The 22041-nt window shown below is 43.1% G+C and overlaps 1 protein-coding gene across 3 annotated transcripts in view; it reads left to right on the forward strand.

Moving 5' to 3' along the window:
- The window catches only part of CARD14 (caspase recruitment domain family member 14), a 159233-nt gene extending 148939 nt beyond the window's left edge, over positions 1–10294 (forward strand). For 2 of the 3 annotated variants that reach the window (XM_073608188.1, XM_073608191.1), the window contains exon 22: positions 2796–10294. In XM_073608188.1, coding sequence (XP_073464289.1) covers positions 2796–3003 — 208 coding nt within the window. In that variant the 3' untranslated portion in view covers positions 3004–10294. The remainder of the gene's footprint in view (positions 1–2795) is intronic. The other variant, XM_073608192.1, reaches the window with a different exon arrangement.
- Positions 10295–22041: the final 11747 nt, after the last annotated feature.

The following is a 22041-nucleotide window of genomic DNA, read 5'->3' on the forward strand; positions in this document are numbered from 1 at the left end:
TCCACATTTTGTCATGTTACAACCAAAAACGTAAATGTATTTTATTGGGATTTTATGTAAAAGACCAACACAAAGTGGCACATAATTGTGAAGTGAAAGGAAAATGATAAATGGTTTTCTCATTTTTTTTACATATAAATATGTGAAAAGCGTGGTGTGCATTTGTATTCAGCCCCCCAAGTCAATACTTTGTAGAACCACCTTTCACTGCAATTACAGCTGCAAGTCTTTTTGGGGATGTCTCTACCAGCTTTGCACATCTAGAGAGTGACATTTTTGCCCATTTTTTCTTTGCAAAAGATTGGATGGAGAGCGTCTGTGAACAGCAATTTTCAAGTCTTGCCACAGGTTCTCATTATGATTTAGGTCTGGACTTTGACTGGACCATTCTAACACATGAATATGCTTTGACCTAAACCATTCCATTGTAACTCTGGCTGTGTTTAGGGTCATTGTCCTGCTGGGAGGTGAACCTCCGCCCCGGTCTCAAGTCTTTTGCAAACTCTAACAGGTTTTCTTCTAAGATTGTATTTGGCTCCATCCATCTTCCCATCAACTCTGACCAGCTTCCCTGTCCCTGCTGAAGAAAAGCATCCCCACAACATGATGCTGCCACCACCATGTTTCACAGTGGGGGTGGTGTGTTCAAGGTGGTGTGTTAATTTTTCACCACACATAGCATTTTGCATTTAGGCCAAAAATTAAAATTTAAAATTTTGGTCTCATCTGACCAGAGCACCTTCTTCCACATGCTTGCTGTGTCCCCAACATGGCTTCTCGCAAACTGCAAACGGAACTTCTTATGGTTTTCTTTCAACAATGACTTTCTTCTTGTCACTCTTCCATAAAGGCCAGATTTGTGGAGTGCACGACTAATAGTTGTCCTGTGGACAGATTCTCCCACCTGAGCTGTGGATCTCTGCAGCTCCTCCAGAGTTACCATGGGCCTCTTGGTTGTTTCTCTGAATAATGCTGTCCTTACCTCGGCCTGTCAGTTTAGTTGGAAGTGTCTTTGCAGTTGTGCAATTCTCTTTCCATTTTTGGATGATGGATTGAACAGTGCTCCATGAGATGTTCAAAGCTTGGGATATTTTTTTATAACCTAACCCTGCTTTAAACTTCTCCACAACTTTATCTCTGACCTGTCTGGTGTGTTCCTTGGCCTTCATGATGCTGTTTGTTCACTAAGGTTCTCTAACAAACATATGAGGGCTTCACAGAACAGCTGTATTTATACTGAGATTAAATTACACACAGGTGGACTCTATTTTCCAATTAGGTGACTTCTGAAGGCAATTGGTTCCACTAGATTTTAGTTAGGGGTATCAGAGTAAATGAGGCTGAATACAAATGCACGCTACACTTTTCAGATAATTATTTGTAAATAATTTGGAAAACCATTTATCGTTTTCCTTACACTTCAAAATTATGTGTCACGTTGTGTTGGTCTATCACATAAAATCCCAATAACACACATTTACATTTTTAGCTGTAACATGACAAAACGTAGAAAATTTCAAGGGGCATGAATACTTTTTCAAGGCACTGTATAGGATAATAAATGATGACCCTGAATGATTTTTGAACACGGATGAAACCATGCTTATGGAGAGAGAAGCAGATGAATGCATTATCATGGGTATTACTGTGATATGTGTGGGAGGCCATAAATACAAGTCTAAATGACAGACTTATATGGGTCACTCCTGATGCCACTGTCAATCAGAGGTGAAGAGGTATTTTTATACCCCGTACACACGATCGGACATTCCAACAACAAAATCCATGGATTTTTTCCAACAGATGTTGGCTCAAACTTGTCTTGCATACACACGGTCACACAAATGTTGTCGGAAATTCCGAACGTCAAGAACGCGGTGACGTACAACACATACGATGAGCCGAGAAAAATGAAGTTCAATTGCCAGTGCAGCTCTTCTGCTTGATTCCGAGCATGCGTGAAATTTTGTGCGTCGGAATTGTGTACACACGATCGGAATTTCCGACAACGGATTTTGTTGTCAGAAAATTTGAGATCCAGATCTCAAATTTTGTGTGACGGAAATTCCGATGGAAAATATCCGATGGAGCCTATACACAGTCGGAATTTCCGACAACAAGCTACCATGGAACATTTTCCGTCAGAAAATCCAACAGTGTGTACGGGGCATTAGAGTGCTTAGTTTCTTCCAGATCTGTGCAGTAATCCAGTGTGAAATTTTGCCTCTGTGCAGGAACTTCCTGTAATAAAGACTGGTCACTGCTGCTTTCTCTCCTTGTACAGGGTGTCTGGTCTTGTATCCGCCCCTTCCTGTAGCTTTCTGCAGGAAGCCTGTAGTGGGAGGGGCCTACTGGGTTCCTCCCACAGCTCTGCTTTCAGCACAGGCTGTAAATAGCTTGGTGATGATGATGCTATCGCTACTTTACATGGTAATATCTGGGTTTGCAAAGGCATTGGCTCGCACAAAGTTGATTTATATCTTTTGTGGCTATTGAGAATTATATTTGGATAAAAGTTTTTTTTCCCCATTGCGCAGCTTCAATGCATAATGCTGGAAAAACTGTGTACAGAAAAATACACCTCTTTTTATTAAGTGTTAGGATACAGGAAATGACTATTATTTTCAATACTAGAGTTGATGGTGACGAAAATCATTTTAGTGATTATAAGGAAAGATCTCATTGGATCTGTAAGGAATATTTATAAGATGCTTTCTCAGAGGGATAGAGAACTGAAATATAGATATATACTATAGATGTGAATACATTCTTACATATCTTTCTGCATTGTTTAGAAAAACTCGGCAATGGTGGGGAAAGTGTGAGGACCTGCTACTGGAGTGTGCCCAGAGGGAAGAAGCCGAGCTGGATGCCCTGCCTTGTCTTTATAGAACTGTGGATCCTGACAGCTGGAATGACGCAGAATCTCTACTCTGCAGAGTAAAGAGCGCCATCACTGATGAACAAAAGCGCATTGTCTGGCTGGAGAATCAACCTTGCTGAATTTTCATTTCCGGCACTTTCAACACATTCAGGATTGCACATTATAAACTAGAAGAACAATTGTTTACGTGAAATGAGTTCATAAGTCAGTATTTCTGCAGTAAAAATATAGCCTATTTTAAAGGAGACGTCTGTAACCCTTATGATGCTGCAGCTGTACCGCCCTGCTCTAAGACTGAGGCGTGACTGATCACATGACCACTGATCGGTCAGTCTCTGCTCCCAGCGGTGGTCAGTGAATGTAAGCTGCAGGGATTTCCTTCTCCTCTCCCTGCTCCTCCAGGGTTGGCTGGAGTTCTAGGCGGGGGAGGGTGCTGGAGTGGCTGGCTCTGGCACTCTACACACAAATAGGCAGAGCCAGTTGTCATGCCTTCTTGATCATGACATGGTTTTACCTCATCAACCTATTGTGATCATGACTTTGTGTTAGTAAATGTACTTCTATGACCCAAAAGACAAGCATAGCCAAAAAAAAAAATAAAAAATGACTTTACTTCTCTTTTAGGTCTCAGTGAAAACCATAGGTGTGCACAGCCTATTGCATTAGGGTGTGCACCTCAAAGCTCAAACACATATGCTTATGTGTGCATGTGTATATATACGGAAGGTGTCAGTAGAGCAGTGAATGGTGTCATAAGGGCAGATATTGGTGGTGTCAGTAGGGAAGTTACAATCTTATTTTAATTGTTTTTTTGCAATTTTTTAGGACTTATTTGGTGAAATATCAGGGGCCTAAACATTGGAAATATGCACCACACGGGGTGATTAGGGTGTGCCCAGGCACACCCTTTGCGCACGCCTATGGTGAAAACTATATAAACACATTTAGGGTGCAGTAAAAAAGTAAGTGCTTAAAGTCTTACTATTGGTTTGTTTACTGAAGCAGCTCCCATAAATGTTTGGCCTTGTGTTTTGGATCATTGTCATGTTGCAATGTCCAAGTACGTCCCATGCGCAGCTTCCTGGCTGATGAATGCAAATGTTCCTCCAGTATTTTTTGATAACATACTGCATTCATCTTGCCATCAATTTTGACCAAATTTCCTGTGCCTTTGTAGCTCACACACCCCCAAAACAATCAGCGATCCACCTCCGTGTTTCACAGTAGGAATGGTGTACCTTTCATCATAGGCCTTGTTGTCTCCTCTCCAAAATGTAGTGTTTATGGTTGTGGCCAAAAAGCTCAATTTTGGTCTCATCACTCCAATTGACTTTGTGCCAGAAGGTTTGAGGCTGGTCTCTGTGCTGTTTGGCGTATTGTAAGCGGGATACTTTGTGGTATTTGCATAGTAATGGCTTTCTTCATGTTATGGAGTATTTGTAGGCCGCAGATTTGTGTGTGGCTGGCGCCACAAATGAATGAAAAACCCACAAATAACTTCAGGTGAAATACAGAACTCTCTGAAAACATGTGGTGTGGCTGTTTCAAGATGCACAATAAGGAGGCACTTGAAGAAAGAGGTCTTTCAACCAAAATTGTCTTTCTTTAACCCCAAACAAAGTATGTTTACAAATGTCCTGATATTCAAGGGGTTAAAACTACAGCTGTGAACTTGGCATTTGTATTGTTTCTTTCAGCTGGCAGTTGGCTGTCATGTAAAAGTGATCCAGGCAGCTGTAGATCTGCCTAATCATTTTTATAGTAACAAGAAGGTGCCATCATAGACCTCCGATGTCTGTCATATAAAGTATCTGTCAACCCCCCATGCTATTATATAGGGGGCTTATTAGCTTCCTTGTGATAGTAATATGAAAAAATTGTAAAAAAATTAAATATAACAAAAAAAAAAAAAGCTCCCCCGGTCACCCCCTACATACACACAATTTCAAACACATGTAGGTCATGCAAGTGTATCTGAGGTATCCATCACAATGAAGGGCAAGAATTCTATGCCTTCCTTCATAGATAATGTATAATTAAAGGTAAAACAGTTTGTTTTGTTTTAGATTGGAGATGGATTAGAACACCTGTCGGTATTTTATTGCTGTCTGAGTCCCCATTAGGGTGATTCCTCCTCTCTATTTCTCCTGTTTACCAGTTATTGAGTTATTGACAGAAAAGTAAAGGGAACATTTTCCAATTGGGGTGTAATTATGGTGGCCTGGGGGCCCCAAAGGATTCTTTTAATTTGCGGGGATTTTCTTTCACTTCCTGTTTTGGCTATGGGACAGGAAATAAAAGTAAATCTCCCCAATGGGACACAGATGGCAAAAAAAAATGTCAGGGGATATTACCTTCCCCTACTCTATCCAAAATGAAAAAAAAAAAGATTTGCCTTTAGTTCTACTTTAACTAAAAAAACGTTGTCACGGAACGCCCCACACTCCGCTTGAGTGCTTCCGTCTGTATACCGCTTCCTAAGTTCTGGAACACGAGTCCAATGGATCTGGCTATAGAAACCCCAAGAACTAGACAACACCAGTCTTGGAGTACATCAGAACTGCCTTTATTTTGAGATCTCACAGACCTTTTTATATCAGGGATGACTCAAAGCTAACCTAATTAACATGACCTAATTTACTACAAAATGTACCCAGACCAGATGACAGTCTTGTGGGCACCGGGCTTCACACATAAATACAATTAACAATACAAACAACAATCTCCCCCCTCCTCAGCCTAGACCATTCGTCTATTAGCCAGGGCTGGTGGCTAATGTGATTAGCTCTCTCAATTAACATAAACACATGTTGATAACACCAGCATCTCCTCACAGGATGTGTCCCAGCAGAATGAATCAGTCTTATCAGCAGGGGGCTGCTGGAGGAATCCCCCCTCCCTCTTCAGGGACACAAATATACAGTAAGGAGTCCCCATACAATATATACATGACTGAGTCCGATTAATACAGTTCAGACTGGATTTCTCATTCACCTCAAATGCTAGGGCCCATAATCGGTGGGCAACAGGCTTGCACACAGTCCTCTCCAACAGCCTCCGCTCTGGCCATGCCCGTGACATTTCTCCCCTTTCGGCAGGAGACTAACACAGGAGGAGACCCCAGACGGGTTGACTCCGAAGTTAGTAAACAGCTCCAGTCCTCTACTGCCTGTACCCACACAGTACCCCAAACAAATTATCCCAAACAGTGCATTACTCACCCAGCCATCCTCTGCCTCTCTCAGAGAACATATCTGCCGCTGGAGAGAAGACAGGGTGACTGGGCTCACTCTGTCATGCTGTTGGGGATCTGGGCCCACTGCCCAGCATCCCTGGGGTATACAGGTGGAGACTGAAGTTCCATCCACCTTCACAGGAAATCCATCCTCTGTTAGTTGAGGGCAGAGTCCAGCAGTCCTCGGCCCTGTTGCCAGCAATTCTGCTGGAAACCCCACACCATCTGTTCTGGCTAACTGTTGGAGAGGGAGGCCGACTGCCCCGCCTCCCTGGAACTCTGTAGTTGTTGCCGGTGCTGGGCAGAGGTTGGTAGCACTCTGCCCTGTTGCCAGCACTTCTGCTGGGGACTCCGCATCCTCTGCTCCGGCTAACTGTTGGGGCAGGCAGCTGGCTTCCTCCACTCCCAAACTGTGTAGCTGCCATTGGGGAGGTGAGCCGGCTGCTTCCTTTTCTATTCCCTCATCTGGCTGCTGGGACGACATGTCGATGGTACTGTCTCCCAGGTACACGGATCTTTGCTGGGGAGGAAAGCCCACTTCCTCCACCCTGGCCAACTGTTGGGGAGGGACAACACACACCTCCTCTCCCTTCTCCCCCTGTATCTGCTGCTGGGAAGTGATTGCCATCTTCTCACCCTGAGCCTCCACAATTGCTGCAGGTGTGGGGCAGAGGTCTTGGACCCTCTGTCTGGTTGCCAGCACTTCTGCTGGGGGTTTGCTAGGTGGTTCCTCCTCTACAGAAATGTCTATTAAATCCCCAGTCTCTGGAAGTGGTAAAAGTGTGGGACAGAGGTCTTGGACCCTCTGTTCAGTTACCAGATCTTCAGCTGGAGAAGTTTGTTTTAACTCCATAGATGCTGCTGGCAGAAAATCACATGTCCCTGTCAGTGTTGTGGGAGAAAGGCCGACTACCTCTTCTCTCAGGAAGGCCGAAGCCACTGTTGGTGCTGGGCAGAACACAGTGAACTTTGGCCCTGATAGCAGCTCTTCTGCTGGAGGCTCATCAGGTTGTTCTTCCTCAGCAGAAAAGTCTATCAAATCCCATGTCTCTGCAACTGATGTCGGGGAATAGGGGTTCACCATCTCCTGTCCATGGAACCCAGAAGATGTTATCATTTCTGGACAGAGGTTAGCAGAGCTCTGCCCTGTTGTCAGCACTTCAGGTTTGGGGACGGCAATCTCCGGATTTTCCACTGCCGATTCTCTGGCATGCTGCTGAACTTGTTCTAGCAGTTTCCTGTATGCCCTTTCCAGATGCTGTTCCTTCCTTAGCAAATGGTCCAGATCAGGTTTGAGCTCTGAGACCCCTGCAAGACCGAGCATAGACTCTCTATAGTCCCTCATGTCCTCAAGGTCAGGTTCCCCCTCATCGCCAAACATAAAAAGATCTGTAAGGTTCTCCCACAGCAATCCAGGGCCGCCAAAGTCATATCCCTCCGGAGAGCATTCTGTTGTCTCCCCTAAATATCCCTCCTCTGCGTGCCATTGCAGAGCCCGATAACGATTGTCCAGCTCTATCTCCTGCTGGACCAACCTGTCCAACTCAGTCACCCATTGCTCCTGGGGCTGCTCTCCCAGGAATGCCATCCTCAATGCCCGTTGGTCACTGGCCCGTTGCTCTTGGGTTGGAAAGCACTTGCCCTGTTTTATACCAGCGAGACGGAGGGCTGCAATCCAGAGCTCCACCCGAATCAGCTGCCTGAGCTCCAGGTATTCATCCTCAGACACAGTCCTGGTGTACGTTGAAAGGATGATCCGCAGCAGCCCCGGGAATTCTGATGCCAGGTCCATATCTCCGCTGGGGTGACTGAAGTCTGCTATGCTGATCTTGGATCCAGTTGGAGGTTTGGATGTCCCAGACTTCAGACTTCAGGAAGCTTTCCCGCTGCTTGCCACCAATGTCACGGAACGCCCCACACTCCGCTTGAGTGCTTCCGTCTGTATACCGCTTCCTAAGTTCTGGAACACGAGTCCAATGGATCTGGCTATAGAAACCCCAAGAACTAGACAACACCAGTCCTGGAGTACATCAGAACTGCCTTTATTTTGAGATCCCACAGACCTTTTTATATCAGGGATGACTCAAAGCTAACCTAATTAACATGACCTAATTTACTACAAAATGTACCCAGACCAGATGACAGTCTTGTGGGCACCGGGCTTCACACATAAATACAATTAACAATACAAACAACAATCTCCCCCCTCCTCAGCCTAGACCATTCGTCTATTAGCCAGGGCTGGTGGCTAATGTGATTAGCTCTCTCAATTAACATAAACACATGTTGATAACACCAGCATCTCCTCACAGGATGTGTCCCAGCAGAATGAATCAGTCTTATCAGCAGGGGGCTGCTGGAGGAATCCCCCCTCCCTCTTCAGGGACACAAATATACAGTAAGGAGTCCCCATACAATATATACATGACTGAGTCCGATTAATACAGTTCAGACTGGATTTCTCATTCACCTCAAATGCTAGGGCCCATAATCGGTGGGCAACAGGCTTGCACACAGTCCTCTCCAACAGCCTCCGCTCTGGCCATGCCCGTAACAAACGTGTACTATTTTTGTGGCCAATGCACAATTTTAAGGCTTAACATGTTTGGTAAATATTTACTTGATGCAACCCTAGCTTTTATATCTTACCAAAAAAATGGGTAATAAATTATTCATTTTTATTATGTTATTAATTGAAATATAATTGTTTACGGTTTCATGTAAAAAAACTAGATTTTAAAAGGTGTGTGAAAAATGAAAAAATTGGCACTGGCAGAAAAATGTTTAGGATGGGATGTATAGATCTGTATAAATCATTGTTAATTAGGAAACTATTTATATTGTCTTTTGCTAGAATTTGTCCTGTAACATATTGGGGGTTATTTACGAAAGGCAAATCCACTTGAAAGTGCAGTCGCTCTAAATCTAAGGGGTAGATCTGAAATGAGTGGAAGCTCTGCTGATTTTATCATCCAATCATGTACAAGCTAAAATGCTGTTTTTTTATTTTCCTTGCATGTTCCCCTTGGATCTACAGCGACTTTACTTCCAAGTGCACTTGCAGTGCAAAGTGAAATAACCCCCAATGTGTTGTTGTATTTACTGTATAAGCATTATTAAAAAAGAAACTTTCCAGTATTGGCAATAGTAAGAGGGCATTTGATTGTGTTATTGACTTTTTTTTTTTTTAACCACCTGAACTCTGGAAGGCTTTACCTCTTTTTATGACCAGGCCATTTTTATATAGCACTTTGCTACTTTAACCCCCCTGGCGGTATTCCCGAGTCTGGCTCGGGGTGGATTTTACATACCAAAAGCGGTATCCCCGAGCCAGACTCGGGCTTGCATCGCAGGATCCAGGAAGAGTTTACTTACCTTGTCCCCTGGTTCCTGCGATGTCTCCCCGCTGTGATCGGCGAGCCGCTGTGTCTCGCTCGATTCACAGTGCCGAGCTCCGTTCCCTGCGAGCGTTGCGACGCACGGGGACGGAGTTCGGCGGTAAATTCAAAAGTGAAACACACAGTATAGATACAGCATACTGTAATCTTACAGATTACAGTACTGTATCAAATAATGACACATCCCCTTTGTCCCTAGTGGTCTGCCCAGTGTCCTGCATGCAGTTTTATATATATAAAACTGTTCTTTCTGCCAGGAAACTGGAGATTGTCCATAGCAACCAAAACTGTCTCTTTACATCAAAAGTGGTTTTAGACCAGCTAGAAAAAAGCGATAATAAATTATAATCACTTGCAGAATTGAGCGATAGCGATTTGTGGGGAGATCCGTCATCAAACACTAAAAGTAATAAAAGCTAAAATTCTGCAACTGTGCAAATTTCAGTGTTTTTGATTTGATTACATTATTAGATAATTTTTATTATTATTATATTATTATGTGTTTTAATTATTTATAGTTATTTATTGTATTATAATTTTTTATTTCGTTTTTCAAACTTTATCATACCCGGGATGTCTACTAGACTCTTGTTTGGACAGATTTAAGTGAACTATTCCTAAGAATTACAGGCCTACAATATGAAACGCCATATTTCTGTGCAAAATAATTGTACCGCTTTCAGCACCTAAAATCTGAAATAATCATACCGCCAGGGAGGTTAACTGTCAATGGCGTCATCATGCAACACTGTACCCAAATAAAAATTTTATCTTTTATTGAGACTGATAGAGCTTTTGTTTGGTGGTATTTGATCATCACCACTGTTTTTTCTTATTACATTAACGAAAAAAATCAGAAAATTTTGAAAACATCCAACATTTTCTACTTTGTTATAAAATGCTGTATATCCAATAAAATCAAATTTTGTCATAAATGTAGGCCAAAATTAATTCTGCTACATGTCTTTGGTAAAAAATTCCCAATAAGTGTATATTAATTGGTTTACAGGAAAGTTATAGCATCTACAAACTATGAGATATATTCGAAAATGGATCAATCCTGATGTACTGATGGTCTCTCATTTCTCATTTCTCCTTGTCTGCTCCATCTTGCTGACAAGCTTGCTGTGTGCCCCCCCCCCACTGTTCCCAGGGCAGGTTCCCCTTCTGCCCCCCTTTGTCCTGTATGAAAAGTAAAGAAAAATTGATGGTCCCAAGAACATTTTAATCTGTTGGATAGATCATGCAAATCTTTTTTGTAAATAAATTCCATTTTATTTTACAACATACAAGAGCAGGTACAATGCTTAATAATACATAAGATGGTAGAAGTGCATCTTACCAGGAAAGACCACCCATGATTGGTCCACGATGGCATAGCATAACACACACACACATGACAGCTCAAGTATTATATATGACTTCAAATTTGTCTTAAACAAATATAGCTATAGTGGCTATAGCCACCAGCAGTGATTGAACAAAAAAAAATCTGATTGATCGACTTAAAGTGTCTGTAAAGGCACAAGGTTTTTTACCTCCTATGCATGAAGGTAAAAAAACCTGTGTGCAGCACCCCCCCCCCTCCAATACTTACCTGAGCCCCATCTCAATCCAGCGATGTCTATGATAGCCTTGCCCCTCTGGGGACTCTCACTCCTGATTGGCGGCTTTTGGCCATCTCAGCCAGTGAGATGACCAAAAGCCATCCATCTCCAATCAGGAGATGGAGAGGGCAAGGCTGAGCCACGGCTCCGTGTGTGAATGGACACACAGAGCCGCAGCTCAGGAGCGTGCCTGCTTGAGTGCCCCCATTGCAAGCTGCTTGCTATGGAGGCACCTGGTAGGAGGGAAGAGCCAGGAGGGCTGGAGGATCGGGGCTGCTCTGTGCAAATCCACTGCACAGAGCAGGTAAGTATAACATGTTTGTTTTTTCGCTTTTTCAATGGTTTCCTGCTAAACCGGACAAATTTCAATCCATCTATGGCCATCTAGGAGGAGAGATCAAGATAGATTGTTAAATAAAACAAAATCAAATGATTTGTAGTCACAAGTCTTAAACTGCATTTACTTGTAAATCCAAGTGCTTTACTGATAAAATGTGATTTGAATATTTGCAACAGTTTAAAAAGACAATATTTGACATGCTGAATGTCAGCTTGACAAAGAATGTGGTTGTTTGAAACTGTTGCTTTACTGGTAAAATGTGACCTGTATATGTGCACTTCGATTTAAACGTAAAAGCAGTTTGGCAGATTATAAACTACACATCCTATGATTTGTTGTATGGTTGCAGTGAGTATGGAGACTGTTTGATATGGTAGTATGCTAGTTTGACTTTGATTAAAAGTGTAACGCAGGCCATAAATGATGCAATTGCTTGATTGCCCCATCAACACAGTCCGTGCTGATGGGGGAACCTCTCACACTACACTATTGTGTGTTGCCGGCAGAACACAATGATTACGGATTCAGGCTGAAGCTGGCAGCACTAATTATTTGGGGAAAAACCCAAAAGGCTGGTTGTACACAAGTCAGTTGATAGGTCAACTTGTGTACAACCAGCCAGAACCTACATGGATCAAACCAGCCAGAACCTACATGGATCAAACTGGTCCCCGTTGAACAGGCTGAACTTTGAGACTTGTGTGGCCAGGTAAACTCACCACATGTGCATAAATGTGTGAGTATGTGTCTGGAGAAGATCGAGAACAAAAGTATCATAGCTCTTTTTTAGGGTGTTGAGGTGGCTCTGAAAAGAGCCATTGTGTTTCTTCTTAGATTGTGATAATCTTCTTGTGCTGAAATGAAAGGCTTCTCATTCAGGCTTTTCTGTAGCTTTAAAGTGGTGTCTTCGGTATCTTCGGTGTCTTCTGGTGTCTTCAGTGTCTTCTGGTGCCTTCTGGTTTCTTCTGGTGCCTTCTGTGTCTTCTGGTGCCTTCTGGTGCCTTCTGGTGTCTTCTGGTGCCTTCTGGTGTCTTCTGGTGCCTTCGGGTCATTTTCTGTAGGAGGGAAAACATTTTTGTGACTCTCATATTTACATTCTGAACGGTTACACGGGGTGGAAACACTTGACCTTTTTGCTACATCATGGTTGTCTGTATCGTTTAACCCCAGGACAAGAAGTCTGCACATAACAGGCAATTGTCCAATCAATAATGGTTGGGTTTGCAGCCATGGACGCGATCCTGTGTATACAGCAGTCGGTTTAAATCTGCAATCATTGTCTGTAAAGGGAGGACTGAAGCTATCTTAGTCATGTGTGGATGAGGCATTGGAATAATCCCTCTTCCTAGAGAAGGGGGAATTTTAATACTTGCAACCTTTAGGGGTTCTAAAGCCTTAACCATACCTCCCAACATTTTGAGATGGGAATGAGGGACAACTACAAGCAAATGTATGCAGGCATAGGACACGCCCCCTGCCACACCCCCTTAAAGAAGAATTAACCAAAAAAAGTTTAATTAAATCCACAATGGCTTTTTTTTACCACTTCTATTCCTTTATATTGGCTTTTAAAATGTACAAATGCAGCAATTTAGAAATCAGATGAAAGGTTTAGCACTGGGAAACACTTTTTGAAAGATAAAAAGTGCATTTTATATACAACTATAGAGATCAGACCAAAATGAGGGACAAATGAGGAGGAATGAGGGACAGAGGGACATTGCTCCAAATCAGGGACAGTCCCTCGAAAAGAGGGACAGTTGGGAGCTATGCCTTAACTTTTTTTACTTTAATAAATTCCCTGCACTAAGGTAAAAAAATTCCGGCAGTAGTTGCCCCCTCACCCCTTTTTATACCTACCCGAGTCCTCACTCTATCAGCACTGTGCCAGTCTATAGCAGCTCTCTCTCCCCTCTTACAGGATTTACTAAGGTAGCAGGAGCCACTGGCTTCTGCTGTCAGTCAAATCCTGTGTCGAGGGAGTATGAGGCAGGGCCAAGCCCCACTGTGTCTGTGGACTCAGGCAGCGCAGCAGCTTGGGATCGGGGGTGTGAAGAGAAAAGGAGGAGCCAGGGACACTGACAAAAGAAGAGGGTCAGGACCGCTCTGTGGAATTCCATCTCACAGAGAAGGCAAGTATAATATGTGTGCTGTTTAATAAAAATTAAGCTTGCAATCCCTTTAAATCATTAATACTTACGCTATAGGGAGAGGTGGGGCTCTTTCTCTTTATTTAGGAGGTCAACTGTGGTTTACATAGGGAGGTTGTGTCATCCGTAGTCTTCAGATATATATATATATATATTATCCCCTTGCCGCCGAGCGTATGCAGATGTGCGGCCTCGGCTTTTGGGGGGTTACACCAGGATGATGCCCATAGCTGCAGGCATCATCCTGGTACCGTTTTTTAGAGCTGGCGATCGGCTTTCCAGGGATAACAACCGATGCGGCTAAAAGCCGCTCGGCTGTTATACCGGAGGAGCGGGAGGGGACGACCCCCCCTCCCGCCGCTCTCAACGGGCCTCCCATCCCACCGGGAGAACCGATCGACAATCCGATGCCTCCGGCGGTTAGGGACAGACTGGAACGAAGCCGGAAAAGGCTTCGTTCCAGTCTCCTGATTGTAAACACGGAAGCGACGTCATGACGTCACTTCACGTTTACTCGGCTGCCAATTGCGCCGATTTAAAAAAAATATACAGTATTCGGAATTACCGAAAACGGCGATCTGAATACTTTGAAGTGCAAAGACCCCTGATCCCTCCATAAAGAGTACCTGTCACCACCTATTACTGTCACAAGGTATGTTTACATTCCTTGTGACAGCAATAAAAGTGATCAATTTTTTTTAAAAAACACAATTTATCAATATTCAAATAAATAAAATAAATAAGAAAGAAAAAAACATTTTAAACTGCCCCCGTCCCCGCGAGCTTGCGCAGCAAAGAAAACGCATACGGAAGTCGCGCCCTCATATGTAAACAGTGTTCAAATCACACATGTGAGTTATCGCCGCGATCATCAGAGCGAGAGCAATAATTCTAGCACTAGACCTCCTCTGTAACTCTAACCTGGTAACTGTAAAAAAAATTTAAAACGTTGCCTATGGAGATTTTTAGGTACCGTAGTTTGTCGCCATTCCACGAGTGCGTGCAATTATAAAGCATGACATGTTTGGTCTCTATTTACTCGGCGTAACATCATCTTTCACATTATACAAAAAAATTTGGCTAACTTTACTGTTTCTTTTTTTTTAAATTCATGAAAATGTCCCTTTTCCCAAAAAGTTGTGTTTAAAACACCGCTGCACAAATACTGTGTGACATAAAATATTGCAACAATTGCCATTTTATTCACTAGATTCTCTGCTAAAAAATATATATAATGTTTGGGGGCTCTAAGTAATTTTCTAGCAAAAAATACAGATTTTAACTTGTAAACACCAAATGTCAAAAATAGGCTTAATCATGAAAGAGTTAAATATATATATATATAAATATACACATACAGTATAACTAATTGAATAACTATTTATCACCACCTCATTGGCACAGTTTACATGGGCTACAGCTTGTACAAGGCTGGTGTGAACAGCTATTGATGAAACTCATGTATAACATTTTAAACATTGTTTAAACCACTCGGCATGCTGCATGTAGAATAATTACCATAAGACCCCTTTCACACTGGGGCATTTTTCAGGTGCTTTAGCGTTTAAAAAAAAAAATCGCCTGTAATGCGCCTGAAAGAAGCCTCATCTGCAATCCCAATGTGAAAGCCCGCTTTCACATTGCCAGCGCCCAAAAAACGCTGGTAAAGCGCCGCTTAAGATCCCTTTCACACTGGGTGTTTTTCAGGCGTTTTTCGGGCGCTGGCAGTGTGAAAGGGCTCGGCCATCGGCGCACCCATCCCGGTGGCAAAAACACAAAAGCGCTGCAAAGAAGCTGCTTGCAGGACTTTTTTTGATGCCCTGCCAGCGCAGCGCCCCAGTGTGAAAGCACTCGGGCTTTCACATTGGGATTGCAGATGAGGCTTCTTTCAGGTGCTTTTTTTAATGCTAACACGCCTGAAAAACACCCCAGTGTGAAAGGGGTCTAAAAGGGAGCCCTCATTCAATGCTCGCTGGGTGGAGATCCATCCTAGTCACATGGAGGAACCGTCTGTAGTTCTCAGATGCAGAAAAAAAACAAAACACAATTTAACAATTTAAAACTAAAGACTGTATATAAGACCACATGCACCTGGCCTTTGCTATCCTGAGATGTTGCCAGCACCCTGTCTCCCACCTATATTTGAGCATCATTTATTTGATTCCTATAGAACCTACCTGAATGGATGTTAAACCACATGACAAGGCTCACTCACATAAAACTTTTATCTTTCTAGCAGTAAGTACACTGTGGGTGTAGTATTCCTTACTTGTTTGAATAAGTCTCCAGTTCACTGCTGTAGAATCCTCTTTGTCAAAACTAAATCTGCTACTGGGAAGCTGTATACCAAAAGCTAACAAAGGATTCCAACCCTATATTTTAAACACAGCTAAGTCCCAGGAAGAGTTTATGGCTTCATGTACACATAGGGGGTTATTCACTAAAGGCAAATCCACTTTTCACTACAAGTGCAAACTACACTTGAAATTGCACTGAAAATGCACTTGGAAGTGCAGTCGCTGTAGATCCGAGGGGGACATGCAAGGGAAATAAAAAACAGCATTTTAGCTTGTACATGATTGGATAATAAAATCAGCAGAGCTTCTCCTCGTTTCAGATCTACCCCTCAGATTTACAGAGACTGCACTTCCAAGTGCACTTTTAGTGCAATTTCAAGTGCACTTTGCACTTGTAGTTTGCACTTTCAGTGCAAAATGGATTTGCCTTTTGTAAATAACCCGCATAGTCTACTTAGACCGCTGGCTGCAGGAAAATGCAAAACGTGGCAAAATCGAGACGTGATTTTGCTGTGTTTTGCGGCTGGTGGTCAAAACATTCCAATCCTGAACATGATTTCTTTGCATTCAGGAGAGGGAGGTTGACACACGTACATCTACACAACTGGATGGCCTATTATTTTTATTTAACCTTACTTACTATGTAACCGCAGCAGCTCCTAAACTCTGTCAAAACCCTATGTATACATTGACACATAGTGGTTGATTTACTAAAGGGAAAAAGACCGTGCACCTTGCAAAATGCAATTGCCCTCTGCGAGTGCAGTTGCTCCAGAGCTTAGTAAATGAGCAGAAACTCTGCTGACTGCCATTATCCAATCATGTGCAAGCATTAATGCATTTTTTTTATTTTCCTTGGTCATGATTGGGTACTCTTTGAAAAGTGAAGCCTTACCTCATTTACTATGCTCTGGAGCAACTGTACTCGCAGAGGGCAACTGCACTTCGCAAAGTGCACAGCCTATTTGCCTTTAGTAAATCAACCCCATAGGCTTTTATGGAGTTGAGTTGGAGTGGTGAAACAACACCAAAAGCTCCTAAACTCAAATTTAGTGTACATGAAGTTTTAGGCTGGCCATGCATTATACAATTTTCTTATAACAATTTTCCTTTAGATTTACCAAAACCATATACAAAACCATAAAAAAAACATATACAAAACCTAAACACTTTCAATTTGTATACAATCAGGCACTACATAGTTGAAGGTTAATCTATAAATCTAAAGGAAATGAATAATAAAATTGTATAATGTATGGCCAGCTTTAGTTCTTGTTGTGACTCAATTCTTTTCATTTGAGTTTTTAAAGTGACAAAGAGACTCGTGGCTGTAACCACTTAAGCAGCCAAAGCCACAAATCTGTCCCATCCAGGCTGTTGCCTGGGTCATATTATGCCTTGTGAAAACAATGCTGCTGATAGAAAATCATCACCTTTGTGTGGTGATGGATAAGCTCAGGCCACATCAGTGGCTGTATAGTACTTACGCAGACATCCACAGTCAACCGTTTCCCAGCAAAAGACTTGTAGAGAATCCTTTTTTTCACTCCGATACACAGCTCCCAGTGATGCATGGAGGGAAAAAATTAAATAAAATTAGGTTTTTATAAACACATGTCAATTCAATAAAAAAAAAAAAAAGAGACAACTGAGGGAGATTGAAAGAGGAAGAGGCAAAATGGTAAGAAGAGGGAGAGTAGGCAGGGTAAGATGTAAAGAGAAGACTTTGGTAGGAGATGACAGAAAGGGGCAAGGTCGCTGGAGGATGGAGGGGAAAAATGGGATGTTTGAGGAATAGATGAAGGGCAGTTTAAAAGGGGGAAAAAATGACTTACTCTAGAATGTATGAGCACAGAGCTCACCCTGTTACCAGTAGAGTAGAAACAGGTGTCAACTGGGTTCTTATGTATTTAACCAGTCGACATCTGCCCCTTCCCCCCTGAAGGAACTCTTTGTGACCCCGTAGTCAAACTTCAGCTCCGTGCCAACAGGGATATCTTCTTTGGCCACTAGCAGAAGAACAGGGGTGGTGCCATCACTCCGGTATCTCAACTCTGGTTTCAGGTTCGGACTCTTCCGTGAGTGATTGATCTTCCTTCCAAAAGTTGTCGGTAGTGAGGGGTGACAGGGACATGGGACGTTCTGCGCATCGATGCAAAGCTTTCGACGGTTCTTCCTGTCCTCAAAGAAGTAAAGGTAGCTCATCTCACCTGCCAAATAAGTGCAATGCTAATGATAATTTAAAAAAACCTTGATGCCTCTCAACCAGAAAAATCAGTAACTAGCAATGGACAAATCTATATCAAAAATTCCTTATACCCATAAACATACTCATATAAATAGACTTGATGCTGTTGAATTAAATATAAAAATAATCAATCATGCTGTTTTTCTGCTAATAAGGTACAATTTGTATCAATCAGTCCCATAAGAAAGCAACTCCTAAAACCCCACTGTTAACCAAGTGCTGGTTTAATTGAAAAAAACTGAACTACAATACACCTCCATGTTCATCACTTTCTCCTCCTCAGGTGGTGCACTCATTGGCTTTATTTTGACCCCCCCCTTAAAGTGATTGTAAAGGATCACTTTTTTAAAAATATCAGGTTATAATTACCTGCTATGTGTAATGGTTTTGCACAGAGCAGCCCCAATCCTCCTCTTCTTGGGTCCCCTGCCAGTGCTCCTGGCTCCTCTGCCCCCCTCCCCCCAGCAAGCTGCTTTCTATGGAGACACTTGTATGTGCTCATGCCTGAGCCAGCTGTGTGTGTCTATAGACACACACACACAGTGTGGCTCAGCCCCCACCCCTGCTCTATTCTCACTGGCTGTGATTGACAGCAGCAGGAAAAGTGCAGTGTGCAGACTTGTGTGGGCAATCAGTGACTATCAGGTGACCACACAATACCAATCAGATACCAGGCTTTACCAACTTCACCATCTCACCTGCTGCCATGGAGTTCATGAGCTCCTCGCCTCTTTCATGGGACACGATGGGTCCATGACAGTCACACACCACCGCGCCTTTTTTGAAGGGTAAAGTCGTGAAGACCGTCTCTCCGGTGTTTCCAACGCGGTCTTCTATGATGGCAAGCCCCTTCCAATCTTGTGAGGCGATTTGACTTTCTAGGTCCTCTTCTTCTTGTACCTTCCCCCATTCCACGATGGGCTTCCAGCTTTCCAGGACGTCCTCTAGTTTCGGTTGGTTCGTTGTCCATCCCTGTGTTAGAGCATAAGATGTTACCTGCTCTCCTGTAGGAGGATTCCTCTTGAAACGTCCTGAAAGCAGAAGACAGTGTATTACAATATAATGCAAGAATATAATGTGCTTAATTCATAGATGCCAGGGAAAATATAAATGCTCACCGACGATCTCATTAACGCGCATCACATACTGCTGTCTTCTCCACCTCTTGTAGCAGTACGCTGGGTGTTCCGCAGTAAAGATGCGACATTCCCTCAAACCCGGCGATTCCATGTTAGGTCCCACTGGAAACACATCAAGGACTTTCCTGAAAGCCACCTCCTTGTCGTCGACTGGCACCGCTACTTCTTCTTGTCTCCTTGTCTGTGGGTCTCTAGAAATCAAAATGGTGTTTAACCATTGAAGTGATTGTTAATGTAAAATTAAAAAACAAAAAACAGGTTCACACTCACCTGCTCTGTGAAATGAAATTGCACAGAGCGTCCCAAAAACCTCCTCTTCTCGGGTACCCCGCTAGCATTCCTGGCTCCTCCTCTCTGTCCAGTGCCCTCATAGGAAGCTGCATCCCATGGGGGAGCTTATGCAAGTTCACTGTCCATAGACATTGGGACTTGCCCCCCCCCACCCCCCATCTCTGGCTTTAAATGACAGCAGTGAGAGTCAATGCCTCCTGGTGCCTCTGCAAAGCCTGTGAGCAGGGAGTGAGGGGAGAGAAGAGCTACAGATGTGCACAGCGCTGGATTAAATGACAGCTCAGGTAAGTAAAAGGGTGTGAGGGGGAGATATTGATGCCTAAACCTTTTTTATCTAATGCAAGGAATGCATTAAAGTAAAAAACTGTTTAAGCATTATAACCACTTTAATACAAGTGTTAAAGCCCAAATCTGAACAGACATTTGTTGATAATAGTAACATGCTTAATATTTTACTTGGTGTCTCTCTAGATTCCAGCAATCAGCAATATACAACCTACCCTGAAGTAGAAGGCATCCAGTCTTTCTGAATCCTCTTCACCATGACGGCACCCTTCACGATCTTGCCTTCGACGTCTCTACCTTTCTTCGACTGGCCAAAGTATTCTTCCAGAAGCTCCTTCACTTTGTCATCGCAGTGGGATGAACAGCACTGCTCAAAAGCCTTCCTTGCCTGCTGATAAGTAACTGCAGGCAGATTATATCTAAAGGGTGAGAGATTTTTGTTAGTTTGTTGTCTGGTATGGTTGTACAACTGAAAAAAAGTTTTTGGTTAGCACTGATAGTCATTTTGCATTAGTGGCATAGCTGCATGACAGATTTTATATTTTACTTGCCTCTTATGGAACTGAGTGAGGTCATCAGAAATCAAGCGTTTCCCACCCTCGCTTGTGACAAAGAAGTGGTCCCCTTTGTTGAAGGTCTTCAACAAAAAAGGTCGAATCTTTTGGAAATATGTGTTAAACCATATTTCCTCAGATCCTTCCAAGACCACGATAGCCATCTGAGGGGGGGCTTCCAAGGTTCCGATGTCCACCTTGATGACGGTTACTTCCACGGCCTCTGCGTCGAAGTGGGCAGTCTCGCGGGACCTCAGCAGCCATTGATGTACCTGTTGAAGGATAACAAAACAGATGTCAGTGTAAAGTGACACTAGTTACAACATTTGGTGTAAAACACTATTGCCTTTATAAGACTCACGGTCATGTTTTGGATGACAGCTGGTCTCTGTAGATGCTGCAATGTCAGCAGCGCTTCCAGGAAGTAAAGGATGGTCATCCGGTCTCTGTCTTCAAGCTCAAGCCCTTCATTCGCCCTACCTATCAGGGTGAGAAAATGAGGTTTTGCAAGAGAGACAATCCTTTGGCATACCTCTGGATCGTGAGCCTGATGTCTGTGGGGAAGAGAAAAAGCTTAATTGCATGCATATTTGGCAAAATAAAATGCATAAAATCGGCTAAAGGCACACAATGTTTACAGCCACCAGTTTCACCTACCCCATTTCCTTTGTTCCCTTGGCAGCTTTCTTATTGATCTTTAACCGGATATCATTCAGAAGGTCGAAGAATCTTGATGCAGCTGGTTTCAAGGAAGGATCCTCCAGGCATCTTGGTTCTGAGGTGACGTGCCTTGCAAACTTCTTAACGCTGTCCATATAGTTGAGAATGGTGGACTTGCTGGCTCCAGATGCTTCAAGCTGCTGGAAGAAATCAACGGTCCTCTCTGGCTGGTGGATGCACTTCAATGAAACCTCCTCGGGGTCCACGTAGAAAAGATATCTTGCCACAAAGTTCACCTGAAAATGGTGAAGAAGAAATCAATTTATCATCTAATCAAAGTGGTTACAAAGGCTAAATATTTTTTCACCTTAATGTTTTTTTGCATTAAAGTAAAAAATCTGAGTGCAGCTCCCCCAGCCCCTCTTTAAATGACCTGAGCCCAATCTAGATCCAGTGCTGTGCACATTGGCTCTCTCCCTCCTTTTAGGCTCGGTGACAGCAGTGGGAACCATTGGCTCTGGCTGCAGTCAATCACAGCCAGTGAGGAGGGGGTGGGGCAGACCCATGCTTTGTATCTATGGATACATATATTTGGTTTGGAAGCAAGCAAGCAGCTTGCTATGCTGGGCACTCGGCAAGGGGGAAGCCATGAGAATGGGGGAACCTGAGAAGAGGAGGATCGGGGCTGCTCTTTGCAAAATCATTGCACAGAGCAGGTGTGGCATGTTTGTTATTAAAAACAGAGGTTACTATCGTTTAAGGTGATAAACTTTTTAAAATTGGCTTTGCCAAAAGAGTCCAGATTAATTAACCATGCAGTGTGTGTAATATTTGATATTTATTATTATATATTTACCTGCCGTCTGATGAATTCCGTTGATTCCAATGTCTCCAACTTCTTTTTAAATCCTCTGATCAAAGGAGAATCCACCGAATGCTTTCTGTATAGTCCT

Source organism: Aquarana catesbeiana, linkage group LG12 (assembly GCF_042186555.1).
Source record: "Aquarana catesbeiana isolate 2022-GZ linkage group LG12, ASM4218655v1, whole genome shotgun sequence".
NCBI classification, from domain to species: Eukaryota; Metazoa; Chordata; class Amphibia; order Anura; family Ranidae; genus Aquarana; species Aquarana catesbeiana.